Source organism: Temnothorax longispinosus, chromosome 2 (assembly GCF_030848805.1).
Source record: "Temnothorax longispinosus isolate EJ_2023e chromosome 2, Tlon_JGU_v1, whole genome shotgun sequence".
NCBI classification, from domain to species: Eukaryota; Metazoa; Arthropoda; class Insecta; order Hymenoptera; family Formicidae; genus Temnothorax; species Temnothorax longispinosus.
Window position 1 is genome coordinate 21,082,954 of NC_092359.1, and position 25,909 is coordinate 21,108,862.

At 39.8% G+C, this 25,909-nt stretch overlaps 3 protein-coding genes across 10 annotated transcripts in view; 1 reads left to right on the forward strand and 2 right to left on the reverse strand.

Moving 5' to 3' along the window:
* The window catches only part of LOC139807970 (uncharacterized), a 32,362-nt gene extending 12,104 nt beyond the window's left edge, over window positions 1-20,258 (reverse strand). For 2 of the 8 annotated variants that reach the window (XR_011730768.1, XM_071769500.1), the window contains exons 1-6: window positions 16,357-17,063; window positions 13,634-14,097; window positions 11,331-11,462; window positions 5,562-5,654; window positions 718-820; window positions 448-634 (exon numbers count right to left, since the gene is read on the reverse strand). Coding sequence is in view for 7 of the 8 variants with exons in the window: in XM_071769500.1 (XP_071625601.1) it covers window positions 448-634; window positions 718-820; window positions 5,562-5,654; window positions 11,331-11,462; window positions 13,634-13,786 (668 nt within the window). In the remaining variant the exon portion in view is untranslated. Of the gene's footprint in view, window positions 1-447; window positions 635-717; window positions 821-5,561; window positions 5,655-11,330; window positions 11,463-13,633; window positions 14,098-16,322; window positions 17,066-17,188; window positions 17,358-18,796; window positions 18,954-20,185 lie in introns of those variants that run through there. The other 6 variants (XM_071769501.1, XM_071769503.1, XM_071769504.1 and 3 more) reach the window with 6 other exon arrangements.
* Window positions 20,259-20,380: 122 nt separating this feature from the next.
* On the forward strand, window positions 20,381-24,172 carry LOC139807972 (uncharacterized). Its single transcript, XM_071769507.1, has 6 exons — window positions 20,381-20,627; window positions 21,083-21,268; window positions 21,460-21,598; window positions 21,693-21,854; window positions 21,976-22,101; window positions 22,196-24,172. The coding sequence occupies exons 1-6, from the start codon at window positions 20,504-20,506 to the stop codon at window positions 22,344-22,346; spliced, it is 888 nt and encodes a 295-aa protein (XP_071625608.1). The 5' UTR covers window positions 20,381-20,503; the 3' UTR covers window positions 22,347-24,172.
* On the reverse strand, window positions 21,299-25,706 carry LOC139807969 (ELMO domain-containing protein 2). Its single transcript, XM_071769499.1, has 2 exons — window positions 25,438-25,706; window positions 21,299-25,372 (listed from the first exon to the last, which is right to left on the reverse strand). Exon 2 carries the CDS (start codon window positions 25,242-25,244, stop codon window positions 24,306-24,308), a length of 939 nt encoding a protein of 312 aa, XP_071625600.1. The 5' UTR covers window positions 25,245-25,372; window positions 25,438-25,706; the 3' UTR covers window positions 21,299-24,305.
* Between the last annotated feature and the right edge of the window lie 203 nt (window positions 25,707-25,909).

Genomic DNA, 25,909 nt, shown 5'->3' on the forward strand with positions numbered 1-25,909 from the left:
GGGACAACAATAAGGGCTTTTAATATCAATTACGGTAATGAGTAAATGTACGTGATTACAGCCAGTTACGTATTTATACCAGGCATGCTGTTTATTGATTATCCCATCATCTCAACATCTGTCACCTTCAGCGTTTGCAATTTCACATGACGCGATGAATCTGATTGGACAGTGTGTGTTAACACGCTATACAACATGATATTCCCGAGTGTATTAATATAAAAGCACAAAAACAGGCATAACATTCAATTGTCACTTTACAATTGTTGAGGAGTTATATTTAAGCAATTTTGTAACGTATCGAAATCCGGAATTTACCGTTTCCGTAAATTTAGATGTTCGACGCAGAGCGACGGAATGTTTTGCATTCATCGGACAACGAATCGATCATTTTGGGGGACAAACAAGCCAATATTCAAACACGGCCACCACCTCCGCCGTACTTACGATTCTATCGTGTATCCCGGACGAGTGGCGTCCGTGGCGAGGTAGCGCCTGGTCTGCGGATACGACTGATGGCGTCTGCTGGTTAACAAAGGTACCAATTCGACACCACCCGTAAGCTCGTACACCTGAACCTCCTCCTTGTAGAAATTCCTCGGGTTCTGCACCGGTTGTGTTTCCGAAGCGATACCTATTGGGGGCAAAAGACCGACACGGAGACGAGATTCAAGCTCCTGTAGCAGCGAGAAGCAAGCGGCAACCTCTGCTATTTACCTGGCGACGCCCTGTCATCGTAGAATTTATTCACGTCCACAACAGCCGGAGGGTCCATGTTCCTCTTGTATAGTCTGTCGATCGTGGAGTTGCTCGTCCAACCCTGAAGCAAGTTGAAGCTTTTAACCAGTTAGCGTTCTCCTCTCTTCTCTTTATTATTACGTTTAATTCCGTTCGCCAATTTGCTACTTTGTACTTTATTTATACTTCATTTTATACGTATTTATCTTTTAGCACTCATTTAAATAAATTTCTATTTCACTGTTTTTATTCAATTAACAACATTTTAAAAACTGTCTTATGAAAATCTCGTGATGTAACCTACATCTTAAATGTCACCTTACAAAAGAAAAGAAAAAGATATTGAAAAAGATATTACATAATTTTATATAACATAAAATTCTAATATTTTTGTAATATAAAAAAGCGTTTTCTGAACATTACTTCATTCTTGTTTAAGATAATTTCTTTCCAGCTAGATTTTTTATTTTATATCTTCAAAAATTTCTATATCATCACGTGCTATAAACTGTACGGAATCTCAAAACGCTTGTTGAAATATGATTGGCGTCGATATTTCAATATAGTAATGTAACACATCAGAATACATATAAGTCCTAAGGGAAAACGTAAAATCGAAGTGCAGAAAGAATAACAGTTTAAAAAAAAAATCCCCGGCATCGTAATCAGTAGTATACTCGCGGTTTGATCCGACCCGAGTTGCGCGTTCATTCATCAATGTCGGTCTCGTTAGCAGCAGGCTGGTTACAACGAAGCTCGCCGGCTTATTATAAGGAAAAAAACCACGCTATAAATCCGCCCACCATAAATCCATATCCGCAGACAAGTATACACGGCGACGAGACAGAAAAGGGAGGTCGCACGCGCGCATTCGGGAAGAAGCGCCACGGGCTTAAGAGATATACATCTGATCGGTAGGTATAAGCATAATATGAAGGAGCCTGCGCGCGTAATAAGAGGGTAACTTGGCTTCCAAAGTGGAATGCGCTAATAAATTTCCGTCTAAAACTTTCCGGTCGCGCTTAGGAAGGCGCGCCCGGAGGATCGTTCAATTAGCCCGGAGTTATGCGCGTTGCGCACGTTCGAGAGGCGGCGGCGGAGCGGTTAATTAAAAATTAAGAGCCGCATGCTTCTCTCCGAGGAGACATTCGAGGCCGCCGTCAGAAACCACGAGCCCGGGGAAAGCCCGAGGAAGGAGTTCCATCACCCGCCGCGAACCGTTATCACGAGCGCGACTAATCTTGCGACGTCCTCCTCTTTTTTTTCGGTGGCACGTACGAACGCCCGGCGCGTTCTCGAAGAGACGGATTTATATTCGCGAAACGAATGAATTACCGTACGGCCGATCGCGTTTAATTGATAACGCCACGCTCTTTCGTATCAAGTGGTGCGCACGATTGTTACGCTCCGCGGAGATAAATCCACCGTTGCGAAAATCGTTGCTAGCCTATCGATCGCGCCACCCGTCGTGGGCGCGCTTGCCTGAGAATCGCGCAGGGGATTTGTCCGGCGCGACGTGTCACTGCCGGCAAAAACTTATACCGATTCCTGCAAATCGCCCTGCCTGAAATCCTACCGGGTCGAGAGTAACTTTAGATTTATGTGCGCGCATTACGGGCAATTGAGAATTCAGCGTCTCCTTGCAATTAACGCGCAGCCCCGCCCGCGACGACGCGACGCTCGAAATTACATGCGTGTGCGCGTGTATCAGTTTCACACGAGTGTGTCACCGCGCGCACTTTGCTCCCCCCGTCTTACATTGACTTATCCGATCTTGTACACGGGCGTAATACGCGATTCTCATTTCCGTTTCCGCGCGCCAAGATAGTTAATTGAGTACACAAGCGAGCCGTAAATTTACCAGCGAAACATTATACGAGCGATATATTAGTCGTCTCGTTTCGATGAAAACGGAATTATGGAAATTACATGCGCGAAATCGAACGCCAATCTCCTTGACGAACTTACATTTAACTGGGAACTGTCAGTGTCCAAAACTAGGCGTATACATAATTCCAAAATCGTCCATCTGCAAATGCTGTTTATCACTGATTAAATTATACGGGAAAATCGAGATCGCCGCGCAGCATCGGCGATTAGAATCGCTATTGTGAATTCCGTTTCTGTTCGAAGGCGTGTGTGCGCGCACGCGCGCGCGGGTTCGCATAATATTGAGAGAGATAGGTCACAACGTTTCTACGGTTCCCTTCATCGGAAAAACGCAGAACGATAAAGTGATTTCCCGAGAATTTCACCCGCGGAAAAACGCCGGCCGAGCTTCGCAGTCAGATTAGCCGCATTCGTCATGCGGTGTACAAATAAATACGTGACTCCTCTCTTTCTCTCTCTCTCTCCGTCGCGTCGGCCAGTTTATTGCATTTACCGCCCGTGCGCGCGCAAAAAAAAAGGAAGAAAGAGGAGAGATTTCATGAACCACAATTCGGCGCATCTCCGCGCGAAGTGCGACTAGTGCGAGCGCAATTTAATTTCTTAGCAAAAACGCGTTTCACCCCCCTCCCTCTTTATTTTATGTATCTCCTTCTGTGGTATCTCTTTACGTGGTAAATTACAGCGCGCAGAAAAAAAGTGGCCAACGGCGATTTACTTGCGCTTCACCTCGGGATTAATTGCACAGCAATTCACCGTGTGAGAGGGAGTAGATAACTTCCTCGTTTTTAACGAAGGCGCGTATCGAACAACAGATATCGCGCCTCGCGCTCTCACATAAATTTGTATCGCTTCATGTTCCCGTATTTCGTCCTGTATTCCCCTCCCTACCGCTCGGCTTCATCCGTCGAAGAGCACTTCTCCTCTCCCGCGATTGATACTTTCATTCTTGATGATGTAAAAAAATCAATGATCTTTCTGCCAAGTGAAATAATTTACCGGTGCATACGTGACTCCAACGATGGAAACAGATCACGGCCGAGCGAGGGAAATAATTGAAAAGTTTCGTGCGATACCGCGCTAAATTCTTGATTTACGATACGGGAAGTCTCTCTTTCATATAATCATAGAAAAAAATGCGATTATACATCATAATAATTTAAAGTGCACGTAATAAAATTTGTTACTATGAGAGTTGAAGTGCTTTTCTTAAAAACAATATGGATAATTTTAGAAAGTAAATCGGTAAGAGCTTTATTTCTCAGTTAATTTTAAATGAACTGTCACACAGAGAGAAGAGTTGCAAGCTGAGTCATAAATATTTACGAAATTTCTTTTTTAAGCTAAAAGATAACGCAAATAATATGTTTTTAAAAGCTAATTTTAAAAGTAGAAATGTTATTTCCTCTTTCGGCAAAAATACCGTCTGTACATATTCACCAAGTGCATCCTATATTCCTGAACATTGTGTGTAACTGCATTACGATGGGAAACATATTAATATATTACTACATCTCTATGTTAGAAACTGCGATAATCAATTTAGACTCGCTGTTGCACGATGTTTAGCGTAATAAGAAGATTTCCGGACTATCGTCTTTGTGAAAAATATATCAAAATGGACTTATCTCTCTCTCGCAGCGAACCCTTCAATTACCGCGACGTCTATAGTTTGCGACCCCTCGGGGCCAATGTTCGTCAATCTAACAGGGTTACTCTCGCGCAGCGGTAGAAAGTTTTGATGCAAAGTTGCCAGTACAGGCTGACGCGGGATACTCCCATTCGCCGTGACAATGTAATTTCGTTATCGTTTCAATTGGTTTCTCAGCAGGAGGTTGTTGTTTAAACGTGCAATTACGTAGGAATCGGTTCTCGAAAGTACAGCGGGGTCGCATCTATCCTTCCTTCCCTCTCCTTCCCGCTTCGAAAATTTTATCGAGGGACGACTGAGAGCAAATGGTTTTGTACCGTCATAAACAGCGACGTGTTCACAGTGGCTTTACCAATATTCCATTACCAATATTCTGCAATATTCGTTTTTAAATACCGCGTCTGTGACAAAAATGACTCGCTCTTTTCTGTATTAATTTGTATCCTGCTTTGATTACAATAAATTTTACTAATATTTATTTCACGACTAAAATTTGTTTTCAAAAAATAAAATAATTTTATCGATAGAGGGTTTTGACACGAGTAATATTTAAATTAACTTAAATTAACAATTTTCGAGGCGCAGCTTTGGCATCACAAGTATGTTCGGCACGTCGCGCGGCGATGCGCTAAATTGCACTGCATTATACGCCGCTATAACGGTGCCGTAATGTATTACGCATTGTCAACACTAGAACGCATCACCGTTACGCTACATTATCGTGCATAAATATCCGAGATGGAATTTTCGTGCCTTATTAATCTGCCAATTGTATAAAGGAAATGTAGAAAGAGATCTTACGTAATTAATAAAAACAGCGACGGCAATCGATTCAAAGCTGTCTTTAAACGCGACGCGTTTGAACATCTTATTTCTGTATCATGCAAAAATATGAGATACTCCCCCTTTTCGGTGCGACATCTTCTTACCCTTCGCGTATTGAAAATATCTCGTTTTTTGAAAAAGGAGAAACATAACTCAGCTCCCCCTGGAAAATACATCTATTACGTGCTCGTTTTCCCGACCCGCGCACGAGTTAACGTCTCGCGCCTGCCATCGCTGTATATAATTGAAGTAACGCACACCCGACGCGACACTTGGAGCAACGTTCCCGAAGTATCGCGCGCACAAAGAACCCGCCAGCGCTTTGAGAAGTCGCAAAGCGACGTCGATGATTAAGGATTCTCTTTCCGTAATTAGCGGATGCGGATGCGGAAACGAGACACCGGCGTATATCTCCGGGTGTCCCCGTGTGCGATTAACGCGACGATATAGATATGCGTACCATGGATTCGAGGAAGCGCACACCCAGCGACTTGGGATCCCTCCAAGGAGCTCCGCCAGGACCAGGCCGTCCCCACGGCGAAGGATGCACCAGCTAAGCACACGGCGCCATCGCATATTAAACAGTTTCCAAGGCTTGCTTCCTCTACCCCTATACGTGTGCGTACGCGTTACGGGATCGTCGTCGCGTGATCCTGGAACACGTGCTCGGCGTCTATTCGCGCGCCCGCGCGCTTATCCTCGACCTCCCCCGCGTGCACTATACTCGCGCCGTCATCGCGTCCCAAACGCGAAGGGGGATGCGAGGAAACTCACCGCGCTCGCGTTAGAACCTCATCTGCATCCGATTAGCGGTCGCAGCCTAATTTCTACAACCGGCACGTAATCCCGAAAATTACACCGCGCATGCAGCGAGGAACGGAGCGGCGATCATACGATGTTTGCACATGTTCGTGCACGCGGTATAGCTACTGCGCCAATTTCGCGAATCCTTTTCGTCTCCTCGTCGGTATACGTGGAATGACCGTGGGATCGATTGTTCCCAGCCTGTTTCCGCGTAAACCGTTTCAGCTTGGATGAAACAATAATGCGAGTAGATATTTTATAAGTCCTCGTCTTCTCGAACTCCGCTTCGATTAAGCTTGAATAGAACAAGTCGGTTTATTATTTAATCTGCTTAGATGTGAGCAAATCGGTTTAGTCCAACTAACCAACAACGTTGATTTTTGTCGTAATATATGAAGCACGCATTATGAAAATTGAAGTGGCGAAATAACATGTTTATGTACTTATCACACGCTTGTGAATTTTCCGACGTGTCCGCGTTTTAGAAAAATGTACCCCGAAATTCTACCGTCGCGTTAGAAAAAGAAGCGAAAAACGAAAAGGAGAGAAACACTTAGAGCATTCAAAGCTATCCTATTTCATAGCTCGGAAAAAAATTCGACATGCGTCCTGGTTTTTTCGTTCAAATAGAGAAACCATTTTTACACGACGCCGGACGGTGTCGTTAAAACGTTTCCTTTTCGCGATTCTATATGGGTGCGTCAAAAATTTCACAGCGGACCCGTAGGCAGGGGAGAATCGACTTTGTGGAAGTAGCGTTTCTAGTTCTACGTGATCGGAGAAATCGACTATACGTCTCGAGTTGGAGCGGATACGACGTGTTCGGCCCCGGCGGCACAGCCGCTCTCTCGAAATTATTGCCACGAGAAAAATGCCTCGTGTCCAACATACAAGGAAAGTCCATTACGAGATTTCTCGTATTTGCTGGCATGACGAGTCGATACCATGTTCGACAATAAAGCTCAACTCATTTGGGTATAGCTGCGACCCTCCACAAGTGAAAGAATCAACCTCTGCACCCTCTTCCGGATTCGTCTGTCCCGAAAATCTCGCACAATTACAGGCGTCTCTTTTGGTAATTAATGAAAAAAAGTCATGAAAATATTTATAATGTATATTAAAGTTAAAAATCTTTTAATATTTTTTTTTTTAATTAAAAAATCATCTTTTAATGATGTTTTCTTTATAGAATATCAGAAAAAAGTATAATTATTTTTATTATTCTAAAATGTTTTTTATTCAATTTTACTAAAATAACTACAAAAATATAATATAGAATTTAATCGAATAGAAATGTTCGTTTGTAGAATAAATTTTAATTTTATAAAAACAAACATGCAAAAATCAATTAATTAATATCACGTTTTATTTAACCCGCGGATTAAAATTACTGCACGATCAAAATTTCTCTTATTTTCTTGTCGTCTCTCGCAACCTCAAATAGCAGTTGGTGAAAAAGCTCTTATATTGACAAATTTAAAATTATATCACTCGAAATAACAACCTTTGACCCACCTCTGCTACGGCAAGCAATTTCCAGCTACAGTTAGCAGTTTCCAGTTTTCTATATAAAGCGAGACCTGCTAAACTTCACGCGTCATCGCGTGTCCCGCATCACATGATGACATTGCAATACAAACTTCATGTCTGCGGTATCGGAAAGGTATCGTGTGTACGAGGTCAGATGAGATATTAATGGGAACTTACGCTGACGAGGCGACAGCGATATCGTCGCATTTGATCGACACACGCGCGCGAGGACGATAAAATCGCGAATTCACTCGTGGGGGTGAGTATCATGCTAATTACCGATTTGCAATTGCGCATAGTCAGTGTAAACGTAGTTACTTTAATTTTGCTATAAACTTATCTGTAACTCTTCTAAAACCAAAAAACGGAAACTCACGCGAACACTTTTATAATTTTTGATTACTGACTCCAGTTACTGATTATACGTGTGTAAACAATTGTTTCATTTATTTGCATTATGGATAATATGCTCCAAAACTTTTCGTCAAGAACTTTCGGAATAGCTAACACGGTCGATAATTATTCGTATTATGTAAAACAATTCGAATCAATTAAGAAAGATTTACGTTTAACGTCTTGTTTTTTTTTCTCAGATAATAACGCTTCGTTTAAAGACGAAGAAATTTATTTAACCCAAGCTAAAATTAATCCTCTGAGAGTTAGGTCGTGTCGGTGCAGTCGACCCTTAACGTTGATTACGACCGGATCGAATCAACATCGGGCGTGTTCTTCTTCCCCTTATCCTATTTCTCCAACGTAGAATTCGGAATCCCCCTACGTGCTGCCTTTGCAATATTCGGTGCAGTAATATAGGCGACTTCCGGAGCTATTATGCTATTCCAAGCGCGACGTCTGCCAGACGGTTCGTGTCGTCGAGAATCAGGAGTAGTCGTATGTCGTAATTTGCCTTTGTATGAAATTTTATGGGAGAGCGGAGAGCTGATGCCGTTTGAAGCGATGAATTCGCATACTGGCGATATTGCGCGGTTATAACGATCGCACAAGCGCACAAAGATGCAAATCTAATTGGCGACGCACACGCAAGCAAGCGAAAATTTTCTCCAGATGTGCGAGAATGCGTTTAAAACGAATTTTTTTTTTTAAGCAACTGCGACTATAACTAATCAGCTAGAACAGATCGCTGCCATTGTTTGTATTTGTTATACGCCCAGAATAGAGCAAATATTCTTGCTCTTTATACTAAAAGTTAAGTGTCTCGAAATATATGAATATAAGTATTAAGTGCATTTATGTATGTTCAAAAGCATAATCGCATGGCATTTAAAGTATTTTAAGCATATTCGCATACAGCAAATGTCATGGAAAACATATAAATAGTAAAATATGTTTTGTCGCTTCAATAAAAATGCGGTTCGTGACTACATTCGTGACCTAGTTTTGTATGCGCCAAACATTAATGACAACTTCTAAGGTTTGCTGGAGATATAAAAAAGTAGCTAGCACTTAATATATGCGACAAATGCACATACAAATTGTATTACCACTATTCCTTCGACCTTCTGATATAAAAAGGATATTGAAAAATGAAATACATGAAACATTTAAATAGTCGCTAAAAAAGTATAAAAGTATTTTATGCATTTGTCCCATTATGCGTTCTCATTTTTTTTATCTTAATGTATGTTTAAGAAATCAGAAAAATATGTGTGTATTCTTTCTCTCTTTGATGAATTATGCCGAGTAAAAAATTACGTACGGTCGTACGTATTTATGTCGCGGTAAAGAAAACGTATGGAAATCTGTATGGAAATACGAAGCTCGTTTAATCAAAACAACAAGAGAGGTGAATTCCATGGACATTTTTACTCCATAGTGCCAGAGATTAATTCTGTCTATATCTACATGTCCATCTACGGAAATATATTAACGTATCATATAAAGGAGCATTTATTTTCAAGATATCAATTAAAAAATCATAAAGAGTATAATCTCAGGAAATTTTATGAAATTGTGTCTCTAAAATATAAAAATAAGTAAAATAAACGAATAAGACTAAATTAAATTTAAAAAGTACATTAAACGACAAACGTTAAATATTTAATAAAGGATTTAAAAGATAAAATGCATGTAGATTTATAAAAAGACAAGGAAATGTTATTATATAATTGTGTGCTAGAAACTCATCACTCGTAAAAGAAGTCGAGATTGGGATTTATAATATTGTATAAGTCTTAATAAATCTTTATATACAGTCTGTAATACACATAAGATGCGAAGAAGATGGATAAAGATTCACAATACTATACATAAGTAAAAGTAAACATGCAAACTTTAATTCTAGCAGATGTATCATCATCTGTCTCTGGCTGAGAGAGAGAGAATAAATTTAATTACATAATCCCAAAATTTATCATTTGATGCATTAATCATCCTGCGTATGACTGCATTAAGCTTTTATCCGGATGATGAATATCGAAAATATCAAGAAAACAACAAGAAAAAATCTCACCGCGCCTTCAGAGGATTGCACAGTAATCATTACTTACACGAGTTCGAGATAGATAATATAATGCAATTGTATTGTACTATTTTGAGAGAGAACGCTCCGCAACTCTCGAGAGAGATTTCCTAGATTTATTAAACAGGCCATGCCTTACTCACAGACCTACCGCCAATTAATTTGAACAATGAAGAATTTAGTTTAATTATTATAAACATTATTAAAATATTAATAAATGTTTTTAGAAAAAAAGTGAACCATTTTATATTCTAGGAAAAAACAAAATTAGAGTAAAAGCCACATTTTAGAACAGTGCTTTACTGAAATAATGATACGTTCAATTGTATATAACGTACACAATTTTTCAGTAAAATCTAATTAACCTCTACAGGACCGGCGCCTTTTTTTTAACAATATTTTTAGTTTTAGTGCTTAGAACATTTTTGTCCTTGTCAGTGGATTGAACTACGAAAAAAACGGCGCCACTCCAGCGCCTAATATTAGGCTTCCGGTCCCGAAGCAATTAATTATCGCAAAGAGTCACGAAATTGTTGATATTTCTAACAAAAATAAATCGATAAAGTGAGACATCCCCATGGACGATTATTTAAATGCCAGACAGAATATTCTAATGTGTGTACCAACAGGATGTTGTATTACCAGTAGTACTGCCTGAAAACTTTACACGCGGCACACAACGTTGCGTGATATTGCTTTCCGGCTCTTGTGTTTTATACATGGCCACACATGTTTATACATGTACACCGCGTATACGGATTTAATAACTCGATTTGTACGTAAACTCTCTGCTGTTCGGCGCGCGCAATCAAAACGCGTACGTTTATTATTAAACTTGAATGATCTTCGTAGTCCCGTACTAAACCATCCATAATAATTTTCTTATAGCAAGAAATAGCAAGTTCGTGCATTTTTCACAAGTTTTTCGTGTATATTTGATTGATTCAAATGTTGCGAAAAAATTGCACTGCAAAGTGAGATCTTCCTTCTCTTTTTCATAATTACATCGCGATTTTCTTGCAACATCCCAAATCGCATATCGAAATAGATCCGCGGAAACTTTTCATTCGCATATACGACATTCATTTCATTCGTTTACGACAATATGACGGCCGGCCACTTCAACTTCAAGTTCTCTCGCGAGTATTCAACTCTCATTTGCCCCAGGAAATTATCGGCTCGGGAACACCGATGCGCGGAAGCATTAAAAACGCGACGACAAATCTTATTCGCGCGGGTAACGCCGTTCTCGCGTGCATCAGCGTGACGACGTGCGTAAGCGAGCCCGAAAGTTTTCAGAGACGAGTAACGTGCATGCGATCGTGCCGGCCGGGGTCGGATTTACGGGGACGAAAGTTTCGCGACGAGGGTGCGAGCGAAAAAAAAAATGACAGCTACGGGCCTCTCTAGTTTTACCTGACCGAAACTGTGATATCCCGGCGGCTCGAGCGGCTCCAGAGGCACGTTTTTCTTTCTCAGAGTAGCCGCGCAGGGCGCGCCGCCACCTGGTTTACCCCACGGCGAGTAATTGGCCAGAATTTCCTGTAGCTGCAAGGGAAAAAAAGAAATTAGGAATCTAATTTCTAATTACGTAAAGTCGTCGCGGCTGAACTACGCGAACGTCAGCCGGCGCGACTGCAGTTACATCTTGCGCGCCGGTAATCACGCATTTCGCGTGTCTGAATTTTGAATTTTTCCGTTGGGCAAATAAAAGCTGCAATAAAACGAAGAATTTCTTTAAATTAAATTCTTACTAGTTCTCAGGAAATTCGTTTAAATGCGCGATAGAGCACCGCGTGTGACCGGTATGCGTGAAATAAGCTGCTATCGCGCTCGTAATAGATCGAAAATGCATGCAGCGTCTAGCACGGCGCCGCAAATTAAAGACAGCTTCTGCGCTTGGAAGGGAAGTCGTTCGAGGTTTAACTTAGAAGCGTTTAGCGTCGTCGGTGTGATCATACGGAGAACCCTGCGGGCAGATAGGATTAACCCTGAGCGTATCAGCCCTTCCCGGCAGCATTGCTAACGCACTTGCATTCGACCGCGTGCACTTGCACCAGACCGCGGCCGCACCAGATTCCCGAGTAATAAGAGGGATGGGACCGCGAGTAATCCCTCGGCCTGTCTTTATTAGCATACCGGTTACACGATAAATTCCGACCGCCACCTCCCCCTCCCTCCGTATACAGTAAATACAATTTAATACGGTCGACGTGTTGCATTAACGATACGAAATAATCACCGAAGCAATAATTACGCTGGGATTTTCATCGGCATAATTTCGACATGTATTTTGAGTGATTGAAACGGCGGACAAAGTGTACGCGACAGGTATTACGGTGAACTGGATACACCCATGTGCGCATATACATATATTCATATATATGTATATGCGCGCGTGTACGCGTATGCATTTTTACAATATATTCCGTGCGGATTGTTATTTTCACAGGGGAATGGTAATGAATGTAACGAGCGCGTGTTCTGCAAATATTTAGGACCGCCCCGGTGATGATTGCGCATCATCATTATGCTGCATCAATACCAAAATAAAATGAGAGAGAGAATAAAAACGTGAGATTTTAAACGCCGGATATAATTGGCGTATAAAACATAAAAAAATTATCCGAAAGAAACAATCCGGAAATGTTGGTTTTACAAGTTACCTCTACGGAATTGAAGAAAATCAAATATTGATAAAACGATTTGAAGGGGGCGTAATTTATAAATTATCCCGAACTCGATCGCGCTTGTAGATTTTCCAGGAGTCTGCGTGGACGCTTCCCTGAACATTCAACGTAATGCATCGATTTTATTTCTAATTACAGTTTGCGCCGGCGATCAGTTCGTAGATTACTATTAACGCGACCCCAACACTTAACGAGCGCTGGTTGCAGCGTTTGTTATAAGTTTGTAACGAGCACGCGGGACGAGACATGCAGTTTGTGTAAAGGAGAGACCGTGATAGATTATTGGGTTATCTTTCGCGGCTTGTTTCTTAAGACAGTTAGAGACGGAGATTATGCAAATCCACTTTAATGGGATGGCTTTATTACCGTTCGCTCGCACGTAATTTCCCGCTCTCCGAATTCAACGACACGCCCCGTGAAACGTAGAAATAAACGCAACTGGGTCAGACACGTACTGGAATTACAGCGACATTTTCAAAACACGTCTATAATGGGAATAAGCGAAAAGGTCACTTGATTTATTTGATATATCTGTCATAATTCAGTATTCTCAATTTTCCATTTCGGAAGTATTATTCTCATCGAGTAATATTGATCTCATTTCAAGTGTCCTCATTTGCTGCTAATTCTTTTATTCGCTTGAATGTTAGACTAAATATAGTTTATTTATGAACAAATTATAAATATTTGTGCCATTCATCCCGTGATATGATATCAGAAAAATATATGATTTCGAATTTTTGACCGTCCCCAAATTCAAAGTGACGCTGTTGAATTTTAATGTCTCCGACCGTTTGCAGACCCTGGCGAAGGATTAATTTCCAAAGTCCGCGCCCGTCTTCGCCCTAATGACGTTCCGGTTCAACGAATATATCCCGAGGCCGTATCTCTCGCAGTAGACCCTTATCCGATCGGTAACAATAGCAAGGCGAGACAATGACGTTAAGGGGGAGGTCGAGGCCGTAGGGCAAGTGGTATAAACGGCAGCAACGTGGCCAAACCAGAAACGCCCATTTGTGTGACACATACTTCACGTTGCTCGCGGTGCTTTTGACGTTGCAGCTCCTCCTTCCGTCGCCTCCATAACGCCGTGCCCTCCTGAACAACACGGCGCTCGCGCTTTCTCCTCGCGTCTTCTTCGACTTCCGGCTCGTACGTTGTCTCAGGAACTTCCTGCGCCATTTACGTATATCCTATCCCGGCTTCCCGACGGACGGGGGAGGAGGGAAGGAGAAACAAAGGATCGTACAGCGCGGCTGTATCCCGACGATATCCCGACGCAACGTGACGCGTATACTCTTCAGGCATGCCAGCTTCGAATATCGAATGCCAAAATAGGGCCAGGAGCGACTTGGTACAAGTCGCATGCCGCAGCACGTGGTTCTGTCATCATTCGTTATCGATTTAACAGAATATCGCTCTTCCCGCGGGAGATACGATGCCGTTGTACGTAGTTGACGGTGTAATAGGTGTGCCGATGCCAGGACACCGCGCTGTAATCGAGACATCCGGGTTTTATATATCGTTTCTCGATATAAAAAACGAGTCGTGCAAATCCACCCCTCTGCTCTCCGTCTGCACGAAGCCCCCGAAGCTTTGTTCATTCATTCGAACGCTTGAGCTACGATTTAATTCCACGTGTCCCGACACTGCAAACCCGGCGTGCACGAAACAATTGCGTAATTGGATTAGGATGCCGACATTTAAATTACGAGCACTGCGCTATATTTCATGTTTCTCGCGGCACTTTTCCGCATGCGACGGTATGCCTACGCGTTTTGATGATTTTTTTTTATTATTTAGAAAAGAGAGGAGAGAAATGTGTAGGAAGATGTGTAGAACATGCGATTGAAAAGCGCAGGCTTATTGCATTCGACCGCTATAAATAATGGCGCGTCGCCGACTTTATATTCCGATCACGTTTAATAAATCACTTTTATCTGTCACGCGAAAACAACTGTTATATAACTTCTATTGTATATTTTATTGCTTTGTCGTGCATCAGATTGGTATCTACACTGTAACAAAGTATTTTGTATTTCCTCTTGCTTCTGTATTTTTTAAATAAGACGTCATCCCCTAGAATTTCGTGTGTCATGAAAACTGAAGAAACTTAATTAATCATAATTAAGATTAAATCATAACGATTAGCCGTCTGCAAAAATACTAAAATCTTAAAATGCTGAAAACTTCGATCAATATTCATACACAATACATTCGTGCTTTATTGTTAATCTAATTATATCATTATTTTAGATTAATAAATATTGAGTTACACACACTGGGGTCAGGCTATAACTGTACGTATAATATGACATATAAAAGAGTTATATTCAATTATGTATTTAAGGTTTGTAAAATATAAACATTTTCAAATAAGAAAGATATAATTTCTCGAAGAAAATCATCCGTATTCTATATTATTAAACAGAATGCTTCAAAAGAAATATCTAATATTTTGCCATTATAATTAGAACTATATTCATCAGCTTGTCTAGTTATAGCACTTAGAAGACATAGTTTTTTTTTTCTTAAATCACGAAAATTTCGCTCTAAAATATATGTTTAACACATAACCAGATGTATGACTTCGAGATATTATAACGTCTCGTGATTTTGTACGAATAGAATTTTGTAGAATGTTATTGAATTAGGTAAAAATAGTATATTATAGGTTTTTGTGGTCTGATTAAGAATCTGAGGTTAAAATTATGAAATTTAAAAAGCGGATTCAATATGACGACCATCAAGTAGATCAAGTATAATTTTTGCATCGATTTATATTAGACTTAGTATTTATAGGTTTTTCAAATAATTTCATATAATTTCATATAATTTTTCAAATAATTATGAACCTGAGATCAAAGTTACAAAATTTAAAATAAAAGATCTATTGATCTAAATATAAGCAATAAATAAATATAGCCTAAATATAAGCAAAATATAAATTTTTGCTTCTTTTTATGTAAAATACAGAAGAGTTCTGATACAGCTGACTATAAATATTCGAAAATTATTTTTAGTTGCTTAAAATCCAGTTTGAATAGATATTCAATGATCTAGCTAGGTACTTGTGTATACAGAATGAAGAAAATAAACGCGCTTTATTCTGATCTCTACATTCAGATACGGATTTACGAACAAATGCGATGCACCACAAACAATAACACTTCCCGCGATCCATAAATAAGCCGCAAATGTACTCAACGGTACAATTGACCATAAAACCGACTCCCCGATGCGAACCTCCGAGTTGCTGATTGTGTCCGAGGGGTCAAAATACAAAAAGTAAAATCACAGAAGTGAGGAAAAACCCGGGGCGAGTGTTTCTCCGCAAATAGCAGTAGGCACTTATACTGACGATGCGACACATTATCCTACATATCGTACCGATTAAAACTATTCCGGATCGCATGTCGCGACGCGAGTTTGTAACGTTTCTGCTTATCGCACCTCGCTCTTATCAGCCTTCTATTAGCGAGAAGCATTTCCGTCGTACAAGGCGATATGGTACAACGCTATTTTCTCTGGCAACGATGAAAAAAAAAAAGACGTCTGAGTTTTACGATTAGGATCGAGTTAAAAGCCAGAAGTTCTACTTAAGCTTTGCAAATCGCTTTTCCCTTTTCGCTTGCACGTGCAAACGCGCGATGGCACGTAGTGGAATTAAACATGCAAGGTGTCAAGTGAAGAAGTGCAAGATCGCTAAAAGCGTTACCGTGGCTCGTATACAGTCGAGCCGCGTGCATTACCGGCATCAATGAATACCCGGTTTCGTTCCGTGGAGCCGATCGCCTGCCATTAGAGCCCGATATAAGCTCGGCGCGCAAGTAATACCATTGCAGTAATACTATTCAATCGAACGAGCAGCGGGGAGAGATAGGCGGATTCCAGTCACCAAGTCACGTAGCGATCAAATATAAATTTTATACCGCTGCTCGCGGCAGACGCGGGTGGCGAAATCGGAGAGACAGACAGGCTCGCGTAGACTATCGATTCTAGTGCCGAATTCGCTGCCGAGCACCGATTCGATACCACGTTGCACGTCACTCAAGGGAACAAGCCGATCAATACCTCGTCTTACGGTCAATAATAACCGAAGCTGACAGCACGATTGTACTGTAAATGCGGTCCGGGATGCGCGTGAACGAGGGGGATCGATCTCGGGGTTCGGCGGTACCGTCTTCGTCCTCGACGGCACTCTTTCCCCTCGTTTAAGGGGCGAGATGTACTTCTCGCGCGCAAATCGGGCGCGACGTGTGCCCTCCCACCCCCCGCGACTATGATTATTACGATTTCTCGCGTGCCACCGCGGCAGAAACGATGAATTCCACGGGACGTGCGAGCGACGGCCGGAGTAGTTCTCGCCGAGCCGATTACATTCTTACGTATACGGGCGCTTCAAACGCGGTCGGCCACCCCCTCGCGACTACGGGTACACGCGACTGCCGACTACCCTCGTGCGATCCAAGGGGAGTTGCGGTAGTCGCCGACGTCCCGACGTTCGCCGGCATACCGGCGCACGATTTTCGCTACGGACATGCACGCGTTGCCGTGTGCCGCCGTTGTTATCTATACGCTTACCTTTCAACCTTCGACTTCCGACCCCCCTTAATCAGGAGCGTAGCGGCCGCGGACTCGCCCGCGAACAATCGACGCGCGAGGATGCCGGAAGTGCTCCTCGATGCGCGAAACGGAGCGAGGGGTGAGGCGTATAATCACCGGCTATTAAGGACTGACGCTGATCCACAACCTGCAATTTGAATTATATTCGCTAATATTCCAAGTTTAAAATTATGTATTTATCGACTATGTTCTTCAAATTTTATGAAATAATTTTATGTACAAAATCTCTTGTCGCTGAATCGTGCGGATGCACTCTTACTCGCAGATTTATATTAATTAATTTCTCATTAACAATTGAGTAATTCAGTAAAGAACATTTTTATTCAATTTGACTCAAGCTACTTGTTCACGAGAGATGCCCAGGTAATTAGCAAACATCCTAGCTGTATATGCAGATGAATTTTCTGTTATCATCCTTACATAATATTGTGTTGTGATCGTTGGTAGTTCCTCGAGAACGATTCCAAGCGACTTTACGTAATGTATTGCACGAGTGGCACGAGATAATTGTATCAATAATTTCTAACATTATCGATTACTACCAACTCTGTACTTTTAACAAGTATACATTTATGTCAAGAAACTTTTTCTCGATATTGTATGCGATTGATGTCGACACTCGCAGTTTACTATATGTACATACGTACACATGCATAAAATAAAACGAGCAAAAATGCTTGGAAAAAGATACGAAAGCAACGTACAAAACTTCCACTGATAGCGAACTATCTGATTTTGCATTTATCACGCCGGCGACGCATATGTATCTTCAGAAAAATCAATTATAAAAAAAAGAGACGTGAGAGAAACATAAATTCTCTCGTGTTGTTTACTGTCGAAAATTTTTTTGTCGAAACCCATTCAAGCGCCGCTCTCGAATACCTATTATGTGTAAAAAATTACCTGTTCAATGACTCGAGCGATTACATGTTTCCTTTTAAAAGTTTCATGAGTCGTAAAATGAAACTTTACACCGAAAAGATAAAAGGTTACTGCTGTTATCGATGAGATACTGTTAAAGATAGCCAGATTTGAATTTTTCGTGACTATCAAGCGGTAAACCCGGGAATAATTGAAGAGTATATGAATACATATTATCGAGACATTATTTGATATAAATATCTTATGTATGTAGTAATTGAATTTATTAAGTGTGCTATTATTTTACAGACGCTTTATAAATAAGGATATATATGTTTACGATGTAATAATGTCAATGTACTAAAAAATAAGATTTTTTTTAATTCCTTAAACAAACTTCTAGAGTAAATTCTTCATATGCAAAGAACAATATTGTAATGAGAAAGAAGTTCTTAAATTTATGTAAAAAAATGTGTGAAAAGTTATCATTTATAGAAAATTAAATTTACCAACAAAATTTTGAAGTGACAAAATCAGACCAATTAAGTCACAATTAACAAGAGATGTGTCTTCCATCTAATTAAATCCTTTAGACTTTTATATGCAGGAATACTTAAAATTTCTTGTATATTTAATTATATTATACAATTGTATGTATAATTCAAAAGGGAAGAAATGCTGCATCAACATATTTTTCATACTTACGACACCATTCTGTAACTTTCTTGGAACTTCCGAAAGGGTAAGGCAGTCCATAATCCGAAGATGCAATGTCGGAAGCACTCCTCGATGAGTGAAGCGGAGTAATTTAAGAGTGAGGCGCGATCACCGGCTATCATAAAAACTGGCGCCGATAGACAGCCTGCAATTTGAATTATTTCGTCAATATTCCAAGTTGAAAATTACGTACTTATCAATTACGTTCCTCAAATTTTAAGTATAATATGGAATAACTTTATATATATAAAATGTCTCTTGTCGCTGAATCGTGTATAGTGAGTTCGATGTGTACATATTCAACCAGATGTAGGAGACTTTGAACATTTCTTGTGAATTACAACTTGATATTGATCAGTTAAAAATTTTGTTATTGAATCTAATCTTTAAATGACAACTTCTCACACATTTTCGGACATAGCTTTATAAAATTTTTTATTCACTATACGATGTAAAGAAATCGCTCCAAAGGTTTGTCAAAGAAATATGAAAATATCCATCAATATCCTGCAATACTGCTTTTTTTTCATAGTTATTATTCATACATGGAACACAGGGGGGATAACAACAAAAATGCGATTTTTTTTATTAAAATCGAATATGCCGCAGATATATATGTACATATCCATGAATTAAACGAGGTAATATTAAAAATTGCGGAACTAATATTACATGAGTCAACCGTATAAGATTCTCGGTGCTGTTAGTGCTGTAGCAAACATTTGTTTTGATTTTTACATCTCCCTCCCCCTCTCTTCTCGGACGGTCCATAGGATTCTGCACGAGAGATGGTTATCAAAATCTATCGACTACATATCATTGGCGCGGCGCCCTTTTTTCTCTCCCCATGCCAAAGTTCAGCGGACTATTGATTCATCAGCATACAAAACGTTATACGCCGCTCGCGCCCAACGAAACCTCTATTTCCAATTTTATTAATCTCTTCAATCTGCCGCTACGGTATATATATTTGTTATTTTTTCAATTTTATTTTTCCCCCCCGATATAAATAAACGTATCTCGCCACCGATTTGTTACGACCACGATACGAACGTGAAAATAATTCTGTCGTTATGTGACTATCCCTACCTTTTCGTTAACTAAAGAATGACGCGTACACGGGACATGTTTTATTGGCAACAAATATCGTCTACAGGGCGATTTTTCGTATCGCACTTTACCACATATACCAATACCTACGTTCGTTAATTATATACCGTACTTACAGATTTGTGACGCAACGCAAAGCTGATAAAAATGTCGTTTAGAAGCATCTTGTAAATGAGGTAAAAGTTGTGAAATAGAGTAAAGTCGAAAATTGTATTGTGAGGTTATTATACATCGCTTTTATACATATATTCGATATAAGAGGCTTACCACGTCGCCGTCGGTCACCGGTTTCCATCCGAGACACATTTGGCGGCAACGTCCCCAACTCTCTCCAATCGGATTCGCAATATGGCCGCCGGCGGGTATCACGTGACCGATAGAGACCGACTGACCGGCGGATCGGCGCTCCCTCTGTCCCTCTTTGCCGGAATCCCTCTCGTTTGTTTTTACGACCGTAGGCGGCGTATAGGCCTATAGGCCAGCGTAGGCGCCGGCCACGGCACCACGAGTTCGCCGGCGTGGCCGTGAACGTGTCTCGTCTGTACGTAAATACGTAAACTGTCGTGCTCCACACACGAGCTAACGATGTTAGTGCTCCTAATTGCGATATGCATTCTATCCGGCGCGCACGCCGCGCACCTCGAGCGGGTGCACGACGAGGAACTCCTGAATCTCATGAAAGTCGAAAAATACGTGATCGTTCTATTTAGTAAGTTTGTTTCTTTCTTTTTTCTCCTCCCTCCTTTGTTTTCTGCTTTGTTGTCGTTCTCAAGCGGCTTTTCAGGCGAAAAGAGGAAAATATTGCTCGGCGAGATACTAATTATATGTCATTTTTATTTTATTTATGTATATTACTTCCCGATTGTTATATTCTTATGTTGCAAATTGGAGTTGACATAAGGCTCCATGATCTTATCCCTCAGGAATGTTGCAGTTCGTAATTTTTTCCCTTCGGCCAGTGATCCTGACAGAAAATGTTTGCTATAATTGATCTCTCGAAAAGGCACACAATTTTGCCAATCAGTTATATTTTATTAAAATATTATGTAAGCCGCGAAACGCTACGATCCTCCTTCTAACTGTGAATACATGATAACAACTTTGTGATTTGCCTTTAATATTACAAAATCTTACAATTACTAATGGCGATACTTTTATTTGCAGCGACCAATGACTGTGAAGACTGCAATACGTATGAGAGAAAGCTGGCTCACTTGCGGGAGGATCTGGTCGATGCCATGTCCGCATGGGTTGTTAAGACTGTTGATAGTCAATTACTTCAATTATATAGCAATGCTAGAGAACCTGTTCTACTGTTTTTCCGACATGGGATTCCCTTGTTGTACGACGGTACGGATTTAACAAGAAATTACACTTGGATTACAATTAGATTTTTTTGATCATTTAATTGCGCTCTGTGATAGTACATGCTTTATTATCCCGTATACATTTATGATATGTCGCTACGTATATTCTCTTATTTCTGTGCTCGTAAATCTGCAGTTGCACTATAGATTTTTATGTTGCATCTTCTTCCACAGGACCTTTGGAGGACGAGGACATAATAAATACGTTTACGGACAATAAAGCACCCACAGTAAAGGAACTTACGGACGACACATTTGAGCATTTAACTCAAGCAAGCAGCGGTGCCACGACTGGCGATTGGTTCGTTATGTTGTAAGTCTCGGGCCTTATGTCTACATCTATAGAAATTATTTAATTCATTTTATAACTAACGGCAGTACATTCTAATCACGGTTTATAATGTCAGTTACAGCACGGACTGTGTACAATGCTTGCGCATGATGGCAAAGTGGGAAACGGTCGGTGCCAAACTTAAACACAGATTAAATGTAGCACTTGTTAATAAAGCCACAACTGGGGTTTCCACAGCCAGGAGATTTAATGTTTATAATACTCCACAATTTATGCTGTAAGCATATAGATATAAATTAATGTTTGATACCTTGAACGATATTTATATTATATAAATGCATTGTGGGATAAGCACAAATTGAAAAGATGACATAGATTAATGCATTTTACTTGTACAGATTTAGGCATGGCAAAATGTATCGGTACGATTCGACGACGTACGATATTGCTTCCTTAATAGCATTTGCTAAAGAATGGTACAAAGATATAAGGCCAGAAGAAGTACCTCCACTTCCAAGCTTCTTGTAAGTTTAAAGATCCGTTTAGTTACTTAAAAATTTATTGTTTTAACTTATTTGTTAGTTTGTACATATATTAATGTATCATATTGTTTTCCAGTGATGAATACACAAAAATAATTCTAAACTTTCTCTATGAAAATCCGTGGATACTCAAGCTAACTAGCATTTGCATTGGGGTACTAGTTATTGTTCTAGCAGCTATTAAATGTATGCAATCGGATGAAACTCCAGAGGAAAAAGAAGACTAAATCTATTGCATTTGATCTGCCAAAAATATATTACGAATGTTTCTCTGTACGGACTATTGTCTAGTGCTGAAAATAATTTTTGATTGTACATTAAGTTATTGCACATATGTGAAAAAATTTTAAGTTTTATAATATTTTTATATATAAATCTATGTCTTTTTCAAAAATATTTTAAAAATATTTATTAAATTGCAAATTTGATGAAATAATTGAGAAATTCGATTATCTCATCGCGCGAAAGTATAATTACAACATTTAGTATACGTGCAATGATATAAAATTAAGAATATATTTAATAATTGAAATTATCTTGAAGATTAAGAGAAGATAAATGTGTTTTTCTGCATAATAATCTAATGTACACAAATATTTGCATTGATTCACAAAAAATATATTTTTTTACTAGAAATATATCCAAAAAGTTATATAGTATGTAATGTACAGAGACAATGTCTATAACAGCAGCAAATTTAAGAAAGGCAAAGCGATATCATTAAATTTAAGAATTAAGCTTTAAGCAGATTATGACTACGTTTACACGTCACTATTAATCGGGTTTAGTACATTTGTAATTATAACTGAAACGCGTGCTAGTTGTTATTTTATTTCTACTCAACGAAATTTTGATCTTGTCAACAAAATGCAGCAGATACATTTTTGCAATTTTATCTTAAGTTGGCAATGTAATCATAACTCAACGTTTACACATTTCTCTTCGTCAACGGGTGTAATAACAATTGATATTATAAAACCGGATTTAACAAGCGATTTAACTATACATTTTATGTCAGCAGTTATAATTACTGGATGTTATTAAACCCGATTAATGATGACGTGTAAACATAGTCTATATCAGTTTTGTTAAGAAAAGACTTTTATTGTCAAGTCGGCCACATTCCATTAATTGTATGATATTACGTTATGTCCATTGTACATTATTATATCTGTTACTTTGGATTTTATTGCTTTTTTCATATACAAATTTTTATGAGCAATCCTTAGATTATGTTTTATTCAGAAGAAGATAGAGAAAAACATATAATCAAATTGTACAAGAATATCTGTTATACATTTTTTACAGAAATATATCTTTGATGCTAAAAATTGCAAACTAATCTTCAGATTCCAATTTTTGTATAAGCCACTTTTAATGTGCAATAACGATATAAACTGAAAACATAAATTCTATATCGAACACATCTGACAATTTACTTTCATAATTACTTAAAAGTGATATTCTAAACCTTACCTATGTAATTTGCGCGTATATAATAAATTCTAGTGTTGTGACTTTCTAAAAGCATCATTGTTCTTCCGTGATACAATGACTTGTCAAGCTCAATATCTTTTCTTTAAGTTTTATAATATTCTAAATATGCTTCGAATTATTTAAAGAATAAAATTCATGAGGCACGATATTGTGATGACCTGATGACCTCGTAAATTATTCAATAGCAAATCTATTTTTGAGACTGAAGTTCAAACTTCATTAGTGTAATGTAGATTTGCTCTCTTTCTCGCTTTGTTGACAATATTTAAAAATTACTCTGATAAAATTATTGAAATCAATACATGTTATACACAGTAGCTCTAATTTCGTTAAGCAACTTAACGCATCACATACGTGACAAGCGTTATACTCTACGTATAAATACATATTAAGGAAACAGCTAAACGTATAGGAACGTATAGCCATCTATTAAATGGAACTATAATAAAACACATATTACATCAAGATACCACTCACATTATATTACTTAAAAAAAAAAAAGCAAAGATATCTATAACGTAGAAGTCAATTGTTAACTTAAATGCCATTTTAAATATCACAACAAAGCCAATATTGTGAAAATATACAACAAAAAATAAGTTCCCTATATGCTAGTCTAAAAATTGTACTTATTCCTTAGCCATTTTGGTCTTGTTTCTTACAAATAAAAAGGCAATTTGTATTTCGTATTAAATATTGTCAACCGCCACATTTATCCTGAAAACCGTTGATGGATTAGCTAACGCCATTCTGATACTGTTTTCAAACTTTTCTTGTATCGACGAGAATTCCATCATATTACTAGGCTTGGACTCGATCCAAAATCCATCAAATTCATAAAATAGATAACAGTAAAACTGATGAAAGGCACGAATCGTCGGCAGGGTCTTGGAGGAATTATATATATGAGTCTTAGCGCTGCCGTCCCTCAGCAATTTCAAAGCCATGCTCGTGAGATTTATACCGACTATAGCGAATGCGTATCCGTAACGGGGATGATTCGAATGGGACAATACGTGCGTGGCCATGCTAGGATACTCTTGAGCAAAATAAACGAGATTCTCCAATCCCAGGATTCCCATCCCGCGAAAATCCGTCTTGGGATCGTCCCCCTGGAAGCCGATCTCCTGCCACTGCTTGGTCACCCTCGCGTCCAAAGGCTCGTACGGCATCAGGAGGTTCCACAAGTTCAGCAGCTTCTGCTCGTGCTCCGGATTATCCGCGCTGTATGGCATCTTCCTGAGCTCCTCGCACTCGACGCAGAGCTGACGGTAGCCCCAGATCAGCTCCACGCACTTGCCGAACGACTTGGCAAAGTCCGGATGCGCCGTGGGATTGATCTTCTTGGTCACCAGCACGGTCCTGATGGCATCCTCGAGAATCTTACGCTCGGTTCTCGTCGTTATTCCACGGTGATCGGCGATGTCGTTGAGGTACGCGACGAGGGTCCTGATGTTCGCGTCGCGCGACTGCCCGAGGGTCTCCTCGACGGCAAAAGCGCGCGGCGCCCCGGACGGCTGTCCGTAGCAGATCCTCTGCAGCTCGCACATCTGCGTGGTGTGGCGCAAGAACCATTTTATCAGGCGCCTGAAGTACCAGCACACCAGGGCCCAGAAGTACCTGAACATGCCTGCCCGGACGAGGATCGCGACGATTGTCTGTCAAGAAGCGTCACTCTAAAAGCGCCGTATCACCGCCGTGTTAACCTGTACCGTGGCCGGTCGTCGTCTCATCCCGACGATTCGTTTTCATCTCGCTGTGTAAATAACATTATGCAAATACAGGGTAGAGAATCCAATAACCTCGCCAATGTGTCGCTACCTTCTTTCTCTCCTCCTCCCGAGCGTTTCACCCAGTTTCACCCTCCGAATAAACCGCACAGGCAGTGTAATTTATATCAATATTGCATTATGCGCTTGACGTCGATTGTCGTCGATATATGTGTGTCTTTATATCTTTCCGCCTGTATCGCGCCTAGGTATGTACTCGTATTAAATCGTATATCGTGATCGTTGACATATATGAAAGAAGCTTTCTATCTTTATCAAACAAAAAATGAAAAAAATTTATGGAATTAATTATAACTGATATATACGTATAATTGTTTATATATATACTTAGCACTTGCAATAGTTGCAATTATAAATATTTGGGATTTTCATGCTCGCGTCCATTTTTGATCTTTGTAGTTACGTCGTCCGACATCCAATGAGAGAATCTACTGTCTAGAGACAAAAATGTCACTAGCTAGAATTTCTAGAAAACAAACTTTCCTATTGGGTCGTTGGGCGTC

Coding starts and splice junctions, on each gene's coding strand:
- LOC139807969 (XM_071769499.1), bottom strand. CDS start 25,244: ATGTTCAGGTACTTCTGGGCCCTGGTGTGCTGGTACTTCAGGCGCCTG.
- LOC139807972 (XM_071769507.1), top strand. CDS start 20,504: ATGTTAGTGCTCCTAATTGCGATATGCATTCTATCCGGCGCGCACGCC. Junction 20,628..21,082: donor ATACGTGATCGTTCTATTTA/GTAAGTTTGTTT, acceptor TTTTATTTGCAG/CGACCAATGACTGTGAAGAC. Junction 21,269..21,459: donor GATTCCCTTGTTGTACGACG/GTACGGATTTAA, acceptor CTTCTTCCACAG/GACCTTTGGAGGACGAGGAC.